This window comes from Mirounga angustirostris, unplaced genomic scaffold (genome assembly GCF_029215605.1).
Source record: "Mirounga angustirostris isolate CCGP_5_RB_7025 unplaced genomic scaffold, mMirAng1.0.hap1 SCAF_7, whole genome shotgun sequence".
Lineage (NCBI taxonomy): Eukaryota > Metazoa > Chordata > Mammalia > Carnivora > Phocidae > Mirounga > Mirounga angustirostris.
This window is the reverse complement of record NW_026991715.1, coordinates 122,304,650-122,321,907: the sequence shown is the minus strand read 5'-3', so window position 1 is coordinate 122,321,907 and position 17,258 is coordinate 122,304,650. Positions and strand designations below refer to the sequence as shown.

General features: G+C 36.9%; 1 protein-coding gene across 5 annotated transcripts in view; it reads right to left on the bottom strand.

The window, feature by feature from the left end:
• The window catches only part of PRKAA1 (protein kinase AMP-activated catalytic subunit alpha 1), a 33,444-nt gene that overhangs the window by 9,354 nt on the left and 6,832 nt on the right, over positions 1–17,258 (bottom strand). For 3 of the 5 annotated variants that reach the window (XM_045904254.2, XM_054504324.2, XM_054504317.2), the window contains 5 exons: positions 8,569–8,710; positions 6,820–6,913; positions 6,341–6,385; positions 2,611–2,755; positions 1,191–1,278 (listed from right to left, as the gene is read on the bottom strand). In XM_045904254.2, the coding sequence (XP_045760210.1) occupies positions 1,191–1,278; positions 2,611–2,755; positions 6,341–6,385; positions 6,820–6,913; positions 8,569–8,710 (514 nt within the window). The remainder of the gene's footprint in view (positions 1–1,190; positions 1,279–2,610; positions 2,756–6,340; positions 6,386–6,819; positions 6,914–8,568; positions 8,711–17,258) is intronic. The other 2 variants (XM_045904262.2, XM_054504328.2) reach the window with 2 other exon arrangements.

Sequence of the window (17,258 nt, the reverse complement as noted above, 5' to 3'; positions counted from 1 at the left end):
AAACATGGTTTTAGTGCGAAGTTAATAAAAGTTGATTACAAAAATTAGTAAACAAACTTAACCGTCTGTTTTCAATTTCAGTAGGAGAGTGAAGAACAGTAACTCTAAAAAATTAAATTTTCCTGCCATCTAAGCTATTTGAAAGCTGCACTTTATGTGTAGTGTGTAGCAATGGCTATAGAAACCATACTCTAAGATCCTCATGTTCTCAATGCTGGTAATTGAGAGGTTCGAATTCTTCTAATACTGTAGTCTCTAGAAGATTTAAAAATGAAAAATTCAAAATAAATGAGTCTGAAGATTTTATCATACTTCAGTCTAATTCCCCAAGACACCTTATCATAAACATAAAGCTACTACAGAATGCCTTTCTATCAGGGTGCCTGGGTGGCTCAGTCAGTTCAGCATCCAACTCTTATTTCAGCTCAGGTCATGATCTCAGGGTTCTGGGATCAGGCACTGCGTTCAGCAAGGGGTCTGCTTGAGGAGTTCCTCCCTCTCCTTCTGCCCCACCCCCAACTCACAGGCTCTCTCTCTGTAAAATAAATAAACATATCTGAAAAATTAAAGGTACACATTACACACTTTTAACTCTTCATCTAAGTAAACCATTTCCAACTAGTAGGTATTTCTATACTCAAGTTTTTAATGCCTGACCTTTAAAACTTGCTAGTCTTAGGGTGCCTGTGGCTCAATCGGCTGGGCCTCTAAACTCTTGATTTTGGCTCAGGTCTTGATCTCAGGGTCCTGAGACTGAGCCCCCCCATTGGACTCCATGCTTTGCAGGGAGTTTGCTTGGTATACTCTCTCTCCCTCTCCCCTCCCCAACCTCACACGCACACACCCACATGCTCTCTAAAATAAATAAATAAATCTTTAAAGAAAAAAAAAAAACTTCCTAATTTTAAACTTTCAATTTCTTCTACTGGGAGAAAAAAGTGAGTATTCTCATCTAACTACTTTATATATGATATTGACTTGCAAACCAATATTCTCTTCTATAAATGGAATCCTTAATTCTTACTTATGTTTTATTCTTAAAACATAACACTTTCTGGATAAGGAAAGAATTAGCCTTACATGTCTTTCTTTCACTAGAATTTAATATGACATTACAGACAGACAAAATCTAAGAGAAAAAGACAATTATATAAATGTACAGGGGTGGAAGAAAGGGTGTCAAATACTACCTTCCTGAAATTACTTCTGGTGCAGCATAGTTGGGTGAACCACAACTTGTTCTTAAAAATTCACCATCTGACATCATGTTTGAAAGACCTGAAAATGCACAAAATCAATATCCAAGACTTCCCAAGGACAAAAATAAAAACAAAACTCCATTGAACAGTAAAACTGAGTTTGCATTGAAGTGATAAATCATCGTTTTGTCCTTTGCTTCAACAAATTCTGTCTTCACTGTTTGCAAATATTTTGCCATTACGCCCTAAAACGTGTAATCTATTTCAGCATTTAAAGTTAGTGCATTATTGAAATTTAATGAGTATATATTAAGCTACTGGTTATTCCGCTTACTAGAATAAATTTGGCATATTTAAATTTATTAATACAGAAACTACTAGGGAAAAAATGTACAACAGATAAGTAGAAGAATTAAAATTCAAAGTTTCTATTAACCCCTGTTCTGATTCTTTAAAAAAAATAAAATAAAATAAAAAACAGTAACTTTGAGTACCAAAGTTTCCTCATAGTTTTACTCTAAGAAGAAACCTCTGCCTCCTCAAAAACGCACTAGGTAAAAATAATCATTACAGGAGCGCCTGGCTGGCTCAGTTGCCAGCATACAGCTCTTATCTCAGGATTATGAGTTCAAGCCCCAGGTTGGGTACAGAGATTATTTAAAAATAAAATCATTAAAAAAAAAAAATCATCATCATCATGACAACTGAGGAGTAAGGAAGTCAAATAATTTGTCAGCAGCAAACCAGTAGCTCAGAGCTGACTGGCAGTGCTCAATGAATCTCTACAGATTATAATACACATATCCCAAACTGAGGAAAATAGTTATAACAATCTCCTCTGATTTGAACTGAAGCTAAGCAAAAGAGAGTTGCAGAGATTCATTTTCTTAGATTTAATAATGTCAGTGGCAATTTACATAGAAAATAAAGAAAAAATAAATTCACTTTTGACAATCAAAATAATGTTCCTCCAAGCTGAAATTATGCTTTTCTATCATTTAAAATATTTTACTTTTTTTTTTTTTTAATAATTTTGTTCATATAATTTACCTTCTGGCTTTCAGAGTTTGAGTAACTCCATTCCAGTCTCTCCTCTTGCTCTATACTTGATCAAAAGAACACACTGGAAATAGGTTGCTAACTTCTCCTTCACAAATAATAGTCTCAAATCAAATGATGCTTCTAAGGCTACCAACTTATTTACCTACTCTCATAAGACTCAATTTTAAAGACATAAAGCTAAGAAGAGAATTCCTTATCTCTTCTCTTTTTTGTATGCTCACAGACAAAATGGTGAGGATACACTATTTGGGGGTACTCAATCCATTGCACAGAAGTAAAAGTTATCTGAAGAATGCTACTGATGTTCGTTAAACATGATGAATACGCAAAACTATAAAAATCTCCTTACCAAAATCAGCTATCTTTGCATTCATGTGTGCATCAAGCAGGACATTTTCAGGTTTCAAATCTCTATGGACCACCATATGCCTGTGACAATAATCCACACCAGAAAGGATCTGTTGAAAGAGACGCCGACTTTCTTTTTCATCCAGCTAAGAAAAGTAGAGAGGCATTTTAAAAGTGTGTTTTTCAGAAGAAATTCTTATACCTGCAATTCTCCACCCTATAAGACTGTCAAAATGCATGAAATCTTCCAAATGAACCTCATCCTGAGACATTTTTGAAATGGGGAGGAGATGGATATATACAGCACAAAATGCTAAGAGGATCTTGGAACCCAAATCAGTAACTCAACTTTGTTATCACCTTTGTGACTACATTGTCATAGCTTGCTTTCCTCTATATTTCATGAGCTATGTCAAATAGTTTCAATTTCTACTTGAAACTAGACGTGTTTTCTCCTATAAATTGGAAATATTTAATCCTTCATTCCTTTAACAAATATTTATTGAACATCTTCAATGTGCCATGCACTGTTTCAGACACTTGAGATACAGCAATGAATAAAACAAAGGTCCTAATCTAGTTGATGAAAATCGACAACAGGGACGCCTAGGTGGCTCAGATGGTTAAGGGTCTGCCTTCAGCTCAGGTCATGATCCCAGGGTCCTGGGATTGAGCCCTGCATCAGGCTCCCTGCTTGGCAGGAAGCCTGCTTCTCCCTCTCCCTCTACTGTTCCCCTTGCTTGTGTTCTCCCTCTCTATCACATAAATAAAATCTTTAAAAAAAAATCGACAATAAAAAATAAATATAAAAAAATAACATCAAGGAGTGTTTTGAAGAAAAATAAAGCAGAATAAGGGCACAGAGAATTATGTTGGGGTGGATGATATTATTTTAGACTATATGAGGAAGTAACATTCAAGATTTTTAATGAATTAGCAAGCAATCAAATTATATGTCCTAAAATAAAGACATTCTAGTTTTAACAAAAGAAAAACCTTTATTCATTTGTTTAATAAAATATAAAAAGCATGTATCTGAAAAAAGTTATCTTATGTAGCAACTAACATTTTAAAAAATATTCTTGAGGCGCCTGGGTGGCTCAGTCGTTAAGCGACTGCCTTTGGCTCAGGTCCTGATCCCAGGGTCCTGGGATCAATCAAGCCCTGCATCAGGCTCCCTGCTCTGCAGGAAGCCTGCTTCTCCCTCTCCCACTCCCCCTCTTGTGTTCCTTCTCTCGCTGTGTCTCTCTCTGTCAAATAAATAAATAAAATCTTTAAAAAAAAAAAATTCTTTAAGAAATCTCACTCAAAAAAAAAAAACCTTCTCATTCCATTTATCCATATTTTCTTGTCTTATGATTTTTTTTCTCAAAAGTAATAACCATTACTTGAATGAGCCTCTACCAAGAAGTCACATTTAATAAACAGCCTATTAGTTCTCTAGGCAAAGGACTCTAATATGCAATTCTCTAACAGAGGCCACAAATTAGCATTCTAAAACCAGACTTCTACACTTCACATGGCAGGGACAATCTAGGAGAAAAGATAAACTAGTAATTTCTTTTGAAAGCAAAATTAAAACTACTGAAGTACTATGAGATACCCTTCCTCTAGAGAAAATAACAATGTGTTAGCAGTCTCATTTATTTCTAGAAAAAATGTAGTGTTCACTTTTTTAATACAACTTTATATCAAACATACTAAGTGAAAAAAAGAATGTGTTCTAAATGTGAAAGAAAACTGATTAAACAAAATATAATAGGTAAACTAAACAGGCTACAAAAATTAAAATTATATTATATTGACAAATACAGTACAAAAGATGGAGGGGAAGTCTACAAAAGAATATTAGAAAAGTTAAAGCATATTTCCAGTTAAACATGGCAGATCAAACCTTTTGTCTCCACCCTTTGAAACATCACTAAAATGACATTAGCATATAAAGACAAAAAGAGCAAGAGAAGTGACAACAGTCATCAAGAGGAGTCAGTGGGCATTAAGGAGGGCACTTGAAGTCATGAGCACTGGGTATTATATGCAACCAATGAATCACTAAATTCTACCCCTGAAACTCATAATATACTATATGTTAACTAAACTGAATTTAAATAAAAAATTAAAAAAAAAAAAAGAGGAGTCACTAAACTGTACAATGGATGAACAGTGATAAAGACTTCACCAACAGAGAGAGCAGAAACCTAAGCCCACAGGGGTGGAAACCAGTAATAAACTAGCCTGCACACAGAACCCTGGAAAAGCTTTTAGAAGCCTTGGAAATTTGGGAAGGGAGAAATGAGAGGAGGACTGAAAACAGGACAATCGGTTACAGTAAGAAGTTTTAAACTCACCCCACCTGAGGAATAAGACCCATGATTTACTCTAGGAAGGCTGAACCAGCTCTATTCTCAAGGACACCAAGGCAGAGATGAGGCACCAGAAGGAAAACACGGGGATTAAGTGGAAGTCAACATACTAACTACTGAGACTTGCAGGCCTCTTCCCATTTCAGCTCTCAGAGTACTGACAGCTAATACCCTCAAGAAAATTGGAAGGTTTCTTCTGGAGCAACTTTCTGATCTAAGGAAAAATATTTGAAATTACGGACATTTGGTATATCCTAATAAAATGGACAGATCCCTACCTATTCAAAGGATGGGAAGGCCCACCAATCAATAAGTTCCACCTACATGAGCTTGGCATTCAGTACCTCACTCAAATAAATATAAGCAGACAACCAAGAATCACCAGACATCTGAGGAAGGGCCATGTACAAAAGACCAAGACCAATAAAATGGAGCACAGAAGGTAGAGTAACAATGCAGGAAACAGATGAAGACTTAAAAAAACAAAAACAAAACAAAACAAAAAAACACTACAATTGTTGACTCTTAATTATAGATAACAAACTTATGGTTACCAAAGGGGAGATGAGTGGGGGCATGGGTGAAATGGTGATGGGGATTAAGAGTACACTTATCATGATGAGTACTGAGTAATGTACAGAATTGCTGAGTCACTAGACTGTACACCTGAAACTAATATAACACTGTGTGTTGATTATACTGGAATTAAAATTAAAAACTTTAAAAAAAAACCTAATTGTTACCCTCAGACAGATAAGGTTATTGTATCTGTTGAGCAGAACTGGCTATTTAAAAAAGAAAATTTCAGAAAACAAGAAAGATCTTTGAAATAGAAAATATGGCAGCTGAAATGTTAATATGCAACAGGTAAAAAATTGAAGAAAATTCCCATAATGTAAAGCAAAATGACCAAGAAATGACAAACGGAAAAGATAAGAGAACAAGATGCCAATTCAACTTTTGCCTGTTTCCATTATTCCAGGCATAACATAGTGGGGGGGAAGGGAGGGTTAGTGAACAGAGAAATAGAATACCTGAAAATTGAAAAGAACCATGTTAAAAAATGGTAAAATCAAAATTAACTTGGTCATTTAATGAGCTTGGTTTTGATGAAAGTAAACAGATACGCTACACAGAACAAATGAATGAATGATATAAAGAACTTTAGATTGGGAGGGAAAAAATGGCTTCTCATTGCTAGATACAGGTCTTCTAGAAAGAGGTTTTAGCATACCACTTAACCTGGGTATAAGAAAAAAAATATGGGTGGGGGGGCGGTGTTCACTTTTTGGGTCTGTAACTTAAGACCTGTTCCAAATGCCTTCTAAAGTTCCTTCCAACTCTAAATTCTTTAAGTCTAATTCCTACCTCCTTCATGGAGCCTGTTCTTACTACTCCAGGTACATCAGATTTCTGAAACCAAAAAATGAATGCAATTTAAATGTGGCTAGGGTTGACTAGCAAGCCTAGATCTTTAAGTATTAATACATTTTGTAAGGATTAAATATATACTTCAAGATACATGTTACAAGTATTTGTATACCCCAAAAGCATGAGTTGGAGGATCATGAGTTCTGGGGTCTCAATCCAATTCTGTCATTAATAAACCACGTGACCTTGAGTAAATATATAAATCGTGAGTCTCAGCTTCCACATCTGCATAAGCAGGCTAAGGAAATATCTTTAAGGTCTTTTCTAACTCTAAATAGTCTATGATTCTTGACAAATACATGACTAAGGGAACTGGTTATTAAGTAGACCTCTTAACAAAATCACTGACATCTTAAAGCTAGTAAGGAACAAGGGGAGTTACAAAATATATACAGGATTAAATCAGAACTGCTTACCCTTCCATTTTTACAGATATAATCAAATAGCTCTCCTCCTGAGACATATTCCATCACCATGAAAATATCAGATGGTGTACTGATGACCTGGTACCTGGTGAGAGAAAACATTATCTACGAATATTAAAACATGTATATTCATTCATTCAGTAAATATTCACTAAGCGCCTATAATATAGCAGGCACTATGCTATTAGCTGGGAAAACTGCAGGGAACAAAACAAATTCTCTGCCTTCATGGAGTTCATGTTCCAGGAGCCAGGAAACAGACACTAAATAAACAAGCAATATCTCAGGTGGTGGAACATGCTATGAAGAGAAACAAAGCAAACTGAGGGGAGTCTCTCATACAGGGTGTTTAAGGAAGGACTCTGATAAAGTAACATTTGAGCAGAACCTGACAGAAGGGAGCAAACCATACCATGATCTAGGAAGAAAGTGAACCAGGCAGAGAGAACAGCAAGTGCAAAGGCCCTGAGGTAGAAGCCTGCCTGGCATGTTTGAGGAATGGTAAGAAGGCTAGAGCAGAGTGAGTTGGCAGAGAGAAACAGGATGTGGAGTAAAAGAGGTAACTGGAGACTAAAGGACAGAGAACCTTACAAGCCAGGATGAAGTTTTGGCTTCTACTCTAAGGGAGATGCAAAGCTACTGAAGGTTTTAAGCAAAGTAGTCATGTGGTCTGATCTATTAAAAGGGTGGCTTTAATTTATGGCAGCAATGTGAAGAACTGACTGCGGATGGTAAAGGGAGAAGCAAGAAGCTACTGCAGGAGTCCATGACAGAGATGACGGTGGCTCAAATGAGGTTGATGGCAATGAAGGAACTGAGAAACACTAAGATCCTAGATCTATTTTGAAGAAAGAGATGGAATGGATGGTAGGAAGTGAGAGAAACAACGAAGTTAAGGATGGTTCCTACGTTTTGCCCTGAGGAACTGGATATTAACTCAGAGGGTGAGAACTGTGTGAAGAGCAGGCTGGGGGAGGATAACTGAAAGTTCAGTTCTGGCATCCAAATGGAGATGTAAAGTAGGCAGTGGGTGTATGAAACTGGGATTCAGGGAAGAGGTATGAAAGCAGGAGATGTGTACTTAGGGGTCATCAGCACCCATATGCACCTTAAAACCATGGCACCTCAGCAAATGAGAAGAGGTGAGAGTGAAACAAATCTGGAGCCAGCCAGTTCAGTATAAAAGCCTTAGCAGTTGTAACTGACAGCCCGCATAAGAAAACTGAGCAATAAGTAAGTTCTATGGAGACCCTACAATTGGCAACTGTAAAACCACCAGAATTCTACTATTGCCCTTCTGAATACTGGATTCCTGAAATTCTGTCATTTGTGATTTGTTTTATCAGATATAAGCAGCGTGGGGGGGAAACCCTTTCTACTGCCTTTCTCTTGTCTCTAGTGAGGCTAAGTGACATCATGTGAAATGTGGAGGTCAACATTTTCTACTAGCAAATCATTGTTGGTTCTATAGCAATAGAAGCACAGAAAGTTATCGATCAGACGGCATGTACAGAGGACAAGAACGAGAAAGTTAACAGCTGATAAGCACAAGGGCAAAACATGGACATAGATTTAAGTGACCATGAATAGGGTTAGATGAATACATGAACAGGCAGAAATTTTAAAACCTTGAGGGATGATTCAAGAAATGTCAGTCATCTTTCTCACTCGTCAGATTAAGCAGGTTAACAAAAATGATTAAAAAATGATATGACTATATTTAATATAATCAGATCTTACAGTTTAATTATATGAGGGTGCCTGAAAAGCTTGAGGTTCTGAATTTCTCTGCGGATTTTTCCCACCACATCAAGGCTTCGAATCTTCTGTCGATTGAGTATCTTCACAGCAACTTTATGCCCAGTCAATTCATGTTTGCCAACTGTAGGAGAAATAATTTTAACAAATTAGTGCCAGGCTTGATTAATAACATTTTAGATGTTATTCTAAGAGTAGTAATCTCAGAAAATACTGAGCAAATTTAACTTCCTTTCAGTTCTGCCTGATTTGCCCCTAAATGTTGTTTACATGTCCAAGAGTGATTAAGTGGTAGAATACATAGGAAACTGGTAACAGTGGTTTCTTCCAGAAAGGAAAACTGGAAAGCTAACAGAGAGAGAAAGAAAAGAAACTTCCTTTTTGCTGTATACCTTTTTGCCCTTTTAAATTCTTACTTATTTTTTAGTTCTTAAGCTATCATACATACAAAGTGAACTTTTAAAAAAAATAACTATTTTCTTTTGGTGAACAGTTCTATGGATTTTAACATATAGAAACTGGTAAAGCCACCATTAGAATCAAATACATAACAGTTTCGTCATCCCAAAAAACTCCCTCCTGCTACAGACACATTTCCCCTACCCATAACCCTCTGAACCTTCCAAATTTCAGTTCATGAACATGCAGTTTCTATTTTTAAGAATTAAAAAAATTAAGTGATTTTCTTTCAATTTTGAATGCTATGCCCAGATAATCAATGGTGATAGCAGAATTTAATCTCCAAAACTTAGCTTTTATTTACCCTTCCTCTAGAACCTACTGTAGAATATATATCCTATCAAAATCAGCAAAATAAACCAAGGAAGATAATATCCAGTAAAGAAGGGATCCAGTACAGGAGAAAAACTAAAATAATCCCCAATATGGTAATGAGGCAAAGTCCTAGGTAACAGATGTGTAGATGGCCTAGAGGCAACAAATCCAGACAGAAATGTGATAGAGGATCCAAGATGGCTGCAGGAAGGGGAGACTGATAAATTATCCTACTGGTTTCAAAGTACAGAATATTGTATTGAGAGAGATTTTGACAAAGGCATTTGAAGATACAGGAAATATAGCCTCAGGTTCAAAGAAAACTAAGCAAATGGAAAAAAACAAGGTAATTTAATAACTCCAGGAAAAATTATAAAGAAAGAAAATAGTCACAGTATTGGCTTGGCAAATAGTTTTTACACAGTCACAATTATGAAATGCTAAATATGGATTTTTTTAAGTATGATATAATTATATTAGAAGAATGAGGGTGTAGAGGAAAAGGTGTAAGAGAACTGAAATCCTTATGTACCATAATAGAAAGTCAACAACAACAACAAAAATCCATCAACAAGAATTAAGAAATAGCTTGTATGCATGCATAGATCAATTAGAAATATAGAGGTTAAAAAAAACAACAACTAGAAATAAATACTAGAAGAAAAGAGTTGAGAGTGAGGGTAAGGAATTCTGTTTTATAAATATACCATACCTCTTAACACTATTTGACTTTTTGAAATATGTATGTATCAAGTTTTGTTATTTTAATAAGTGACTTAGGAGTTTAGCTTTTTAGGAAGAAAATGTTCTCTTCTAACTTAGAACATAGTTTGTAAGACTAATAGCTGAGAGCTCTCCCTGGCAATCTTGATAATTACCAGCTGAAAAGCAAAGATAATGGTAAGTAAGAAATCCCTTCCTAGTTATTAATGTTTGTTATGTACTAAATTGTGTCTCCCCCAAAATTCATATGTTGAAACCCTAACCCTGGTCTCAGAATATGACAGTATTTAGAGATAGGGCCTTTAAAGAAATGACTGTTAAAATGAGACAGTTTTGGTAGGTCCTAATCCAGCTTACTCATGATATCCTTCTAAGAGGGAATCTGGACACACAGAGAGACAACAGGGTACACGCAGGAAACCGTGTGAGGACACAGGGAGGAGGCAGCCATCTGCAAGCTAAGGAGTCCTCTCCTTAGGACTCATAAGGCACCAACCCTACTGAAACCTCAATCTCAAACTTTAAGCCTCCAGACTGTGAGAAAATATGTTGTTAAAGCCATTCAGTCTGTGGTATTTTGTTATGGAAACCCTAGCAGATTAATACAATACTTCCTACTATTTCCAAGTTGAAAACTCAACATTGATATTTTAAACTTCTTATGTTTAAAACATTATTTTAAACAAAGAATTTTTCCTCATTATTCCAATCAAGCTTTCCCGCTTGATCTGGGATTTGGGATGGAGTTGAGCCTGCCCACCCTTTAAAAACCCTCAAGGATTATGAACCACTGCAGGTTTTTAAAGCAAGGGAGCAACAAGATAATTAAACTATCTTTCTAAAAGACAAAACACTCATTGCTTGCTCCTCACTTATATTTGCTCTTGATGATATAACAAAAAAAAGCATAGAATTTTAGAAACTAAAGAGAACTCTACAGATCATCAGGTCCAATGGTTTTCAACAATTCAACATTTTCCCCCCACCAGCTAACCAAGATAATGAGTGATGGGCTCTTCTACCCCACCATAACCCCAGCATTTGAGAGGGGCAGGAGATGGGGTAATTCCTCATTATTTTGAATTTTTTTAAGCATTTGCTACTTTCCTTAAATGTTTTAATTAATAATATTAAATCCAAGGTTAGGTTATATAGATATTCCACATTTGGAGAAAAAAGTCTTTGTTAAGTAAGACTCCAAGAAAAGTATTTAAGTCAGAGTATGTCTCAATCCTTTTCAAAAATACAATTTACCACCGAAGTTCACCTTCCATTTTGTCCAGATTCTTTAACCTGCACAATCCCTCTATAATACAAATCTTTCCAGCAAGTGAGCAAATGTGTAACTGCACCATAGTCTACCCTAACCCAAAGCACTGTCACAGAATCAAAAGTTTTTAAACTACTACAATGTAAATGGAATCTCTAAATTTTCTTATAACCACCATTTGTATAGCTCAACTAATCTCAAAACCATCCATGGCTAAGAAATTACAGAGGTTTCCTGAAAGATAGCAGAGTAAGAATGCACTGGAGTAAGAGTAAGAATGCACTTCCATCAAAAACTCATTAAAATATACATTGATATTTTACATTGGGGGATCCAGAAAAAGCTATAATCGTAGCTGAAATGGACTGTGGAAATTAGAAGCACATTCTAATTTCTGATAAGGCTTTCTCCAATCTCCAATATCAATCAGATGCGATTAAGAGCAGTCAACTTGACTGTTAAACCCCAATTCAGGAAGCATCTTCTTTCTTAGACCTAGTGTATTGATAGCTGAACAAGTAGTAATCTCATCTGTCCCAACTACCCCCAAAATCTCCAAGCAATGGCTTAGTAGAAACCCTCTCATTAATTGCATAGCTGAAACAAGACTAGGACAGCCACAATACTAGATACTACTGGCAGACTTTGGAAAGATTTGGAAAGAATATGAAAGCAGAATCCATTTGGGACTGAACTCCAATTCATCACAAATCAACCACAGTTCCCTCATATCCCACCCTGCTCAGCCAAATTTCAACCCCAATTAACTTTAAGTAACAACTGGTTCTTACTGAAACTCCAGATGTATATTCTATCATTAAATAAGGAACTGAAATAGGAGATTCAAAGCATTCTCTCAAATGCATTCACGTCCTGGGCATCTACTATATGCCAGTAACACTGCCAAAGAAAACAGTAGCAACCAAAAGCAACCTGGTCCCTGGGACCTTCCTGGCCTCTGAAGATGACCAAAATAACTGTAAAGTAAGAAAAACCAAAAAGTTTTAAAGTGCAAAAGACCAAAGCAAAAAGAATAGACATTAATAATGCTCATCCAAGAACTACATGAATGTTGTATAAAAAATTAACTATCACAACAAGGTGGTAAGAAATACAGATGTTATGGAGCATCGGCTGGCTCAATCAGTAGAGCATGGGACTCTTGATCTCAGGGTTGTAAGTTTGAGCCCCACACTGGGGGCAGAGATTACTTAAAAATAAAATATTTTAAATTAAAAAAAAGAAATACAGAAGTTACAAAATAAGAGCAGAGCAGGATGAATTTTACAACAGAACAATTAAAATCACTTAGAAAGCAGTACGTTGCAGGAATGTGACCGAAAATTTTATGGAACACATACCAAAAATGAGGAAGAAATTAGCAAGAAAAAGAGGGATTGCTGGAGTCCAGCTCCAGCCGGGGTGGGTCTCTCGTAGGAAAGGACGGCGTCGGCGAATGAGGAGACACAGACACAGGGTCAGGTTGCAAGCATCTCCTCCTGACAACATCGGAGGAACTTTATTTGTATGTTAGGCTATTTTTGTTTTTCCAAATCTTAGATCATTTTCTGGATTACAGCCATAGCCTTCTTTCATTTTTCCTTTGTAATGATTAACATGACCTTTATTGATTTCTGCTTATTGGCTTTCGCTAAAACTAAAAAACAGTACTCAAAGAGAAAGGTGCTAGGCAGAGTGTGACCGTCTTGTTATTTTGTTCTATAGAAACTAATTCTTCGTGGAATTAGTTTCATTATGATTGCTTAGATAGGCGTAACTGAGTAGTCACTTTATCATGAAACCCCAGAAATATTCCCACAATTATAAAGATTGCCATAAATAAAATGAAAAAGAACAGCAGGAGCCAGCCCAGAAATATTCCCACAATTATAAAGATTGCCATAAACAAAATGAAAGAGAATAGCAGGAGCCAGCTGTGGAGTCTCCTGTTTTCAGGATCGTCCCCTGTACTTGGACTTTGTCAAACAGCATGAGTAGCTTGGCTTGCGCCAAGGGATGGTGATAGATAAAGAACAGGGAATCAAGTAAAATTCAACTCATGCACAATAGAGAGTAGAGTATAATTCCACCTGTGAATAATAGAAGCCCCCTCCAAGACAAAGCTAAATGAATAGAATGAAATCAATAACCAAACAATCAAGGTACAACTGAAGACTTTTTTCTAATACATGAACATTTCATCAAATTATAAATTAATTAGAAGAAACAGAGGCATATCTTCATTTTTGAAGCAATACAAATCACAGAAGTATGACTGTATAAATAGTATTCAAACAAAAATTGAACAGTAGCAAGGGAGGGGAAGGTGTCATGACAGCCACTGTAACGAAATCAAATCCTCTCTCTCTCTCACACACACACACACACACACACACACTACTATTAAGTAAATAAATAAGCAGGGTACATGATCAATTTGTTTTTTTAAGGGAAAATTAGTGCACTAACTCCTTTTTCATGGCTGGTATACCAATAGAACATTTTAGGGAAATAAAAGGGAACTGGTATCTTAGAATAGCATTAAGAGCAATATATTTTTTAAAAAATCTGTAGTTCCCTTACTCAGAATTTAACTTAGAATTAAGTAGATTTAAAAATGTGCATAATTATTGCGCACCTGGGTGGTTCAATAAGTTAAGCATCCCACTCTTCGTTTGGCTCAGGTCATGATCTCATGGGTCCTGAGATCGAGCCCCACGTTGGGTTCCACACGGAAGTCTGCTTGAAAATCTCTCCTCTGCCCCTCCCCCCACTCATTCTTTCTCTCTCTCTCAAATAAATCTTTTTTTTTTATTTATTTGAGAGAGAGAGAATGAGAGAGAGAGAGAGCACATGAGAGGGGGGAGGGTCGGAGGGAGAAGCAGACTCCCCGCTGAGCAGGGAGCCCGATGCGTCCCAGGATCATGACCTGAACCAAAGGCAGTCACCCAACCAACTGAGCCACCCAGGTGCCCTAAATAAATCTTTTTTTTAAATGTGCATAACTGTTTTTATTATAGTGTCTTATTTAAGAACAAAGACGGCAAATAACCTAAATGACCAATTTCAGAGAACAGTTTAATACCTTGCTATTCCAACATAACAGACTTTCTCATAAGACTATAGAAAATGTTCTTATAAATATGAAAAGAGCACGCAAAAATTATATATGCATTCTACATTTTCTAGCTATATCAAAAATATTTATATGACAATGATAATGTGCTAAAATGAAAATAGTTATCCTACAGTGATTTTTTTCAAATTTTACTTACTGTTTTATATTCTTTACAATTAAAATATCTGAAAGGGAAGAAAAAAAAAAAACAATGATAGGTGTTAGATTCACCTTTTTTAGAAATAGGGCTGAACGCCCCATTCTCCTTCTACATGAGAAGGCAATCTGTGTACAAAACACAGACCTGGGTTCTTTCCAGTATGAAGGTTGTTTACTTAATGTTTGACCTGGGCAAGTTAAATTACTTCAACCTTCTATTCATTTGTCTATAAAAATAAGAATACCACATACTCCTTATAAGAGTGACTGTAAGGAATGCATGAAGTAGGGTTTGTAAAGCACTTTTCATGGCATAGTAAATGCTTGATAAATAAATGGTGGCTATCACTATTTAGAGCTATTTATTTTCCACTGCTCCCAAATCTGCCCCCATCACTATTTAATCAGCCCTAAATTTTCTGCTTTAATCCACATATGGCCAATTATCTCAGCTCTTTGATTTGTCCTCCTTACCCACTTAGATTCAGTAGCATTCCTTTAAGCCCTAATAAGTGCTAAATAATAGCTATAATTTCTATGCATCTAGCTCCCATCCCCATAAGCTTCAATTCCACAACCCGCCCCATCCTCCTCCCTTCCAGCACCACCAATCCTGAGATTTCTAGCTTCCAAAGTTCAACCCTTCCCTGACTCTGGTTAATTTTCAACACATTATTGCTAAACATACACACTTAGCACCAAATCCTTGACAGTGATTTCACCTACTATCTAAAAACTACAGGAACACTTAGTCATACAAGAGCACAGAGCTAAAACACAGGCTAATCAGACTTGAGTTTAAATCAGGTTATTTAAAAATATAAATCTACTTGATTTATAACACGTAACATAATTAAGATACACAACTGTGTAGTTAATATTCATGACATACCCACTTTATGCCCAAACCTACTGATGCTCTAACTCTAACCAACCCCAGAAGACTGACATTATTAGTAACACTTTACAGGTAACTGAGGAACAGGAAGAGATCCCTGAGATCATGACTTGAGCCAAAATCAAGAGTCGGACACTTAACCGACTGAGCCACCTAGGTACCCCTATATAGTTTTGAAAAGAATAATAGACTGAATTGCCCCATACCAGTAAAAATTATTCTAAAAATTCATTCATTCATTTAAGAAATAGTTGAGTACTGCACCTACTATATGCCTGGCACTGCTACTATGATCTTTATCCTATATGAGAAAATTAATTCAGTCTACTAAAAACCTGCCTCATATCAATTTCAATGTTTTTTTTTTTAAAGATTTTATTTATTTATTTGAGAGAGAGAGAGCATGAGAGGGGGGAGAGTCGGGAGGGTCAGAGGGAGAAGCAGACTCCCTGCCGAGCAGGGAGCCCGACGTGGGACTCGATCCCGGGACTCCAGGATCATGACCTGAGCTGAAGGCAGCTGCTTAACCAACTGAGCCACCCAGGCACCCCAATTTCAATGTTTTAAAACAAGATACCAAGAACACATTTTATTCATTCTACCAGATCAATTTAAAAGTTTCTCAAAAATTAGGGGCGCCTGGGTGGCTCAGTTGGTTAAGCGACTGCCTTCGGCTCAGGTCATGATCCCGGAGTCCTGGGATCAAGTCCCACATCGGGCTCCCGGCTCAGCAGGGAGCCTGCTTCTCCCTCTGACCCTCCCCCCTCTCATGCTGTTTCTCACTCTCTCTCTCTCTCTCTAATAAATAAATAAAATCTTTAAAAAAATAAATAGAAGTTTCTCGAAAATTAAAGCGTTATAAGGGAGAAACAAGAACATAAAACCAAAAGCATATAAAATGACAAGTGTAATGGACTGAATAGTGCCCCTGCACCCCAAATTCATGTCCACCAGAACCTAGAATGTGCTCTTATGTGGAAACAGGGTATTTGCATATGTCATCAGTGAAGGATCTGAAGTTCATGTAATCTTCCTAGATTCAGAGTGGGCTCTAGATCTAATGAATGGCATCCTTTATACGAAGAGGAGAGAACACAGACACACCCACAGGAAGCCATGGGAAGACACAGGCAGAGACTGGAGCTTTGCCACCTCAAGCCAAGGAACACCAGGAGCCACCAGAAGCTGGAGAGGCAAGGAACAGACTCTCACCACGAACCTTCAGAGGGAGTGTAACCCTACAAGTCCCTTGATTTGGGATTTTTTGGCCTCCAGAACTTGGGAGAGAATAAATTTCTGTTGTTTGAGGCCACCCAGGTGGTCGTACTTGGTGATCGCCGCCCTAGAAAACAGTTTTTTTCTAAAATACGATATTCACCATTAAAATTAACAAAAGTAATCTTTTCTGAAAACCAGTTTTCTAATTTGCACTACAAATGCCCCAAGAATTCTTAAATGGAACACGCTGTACATAATGACTGAGAACCAAGCAAATGTCCACCTATATGAGTATCAGTTACTCCCCTGTGCCCTCACACAGTGACATCTGTGGGAGTTAGCTGGATAGGACTTCTTGCTCCCAGGTATTATGTTCCAGCTCCGTAGTTTTCTGCTTTTTGGTGGGGTTTTTTTTTTTTTTTTAAGATTTTATTTATTTGTCAGAGAGAGAGAGAGCAAGCACAAGTAGCGGGAGTGGCAGGCAGAGGGAGAAGCAGGCTTCCTGTGGAGCA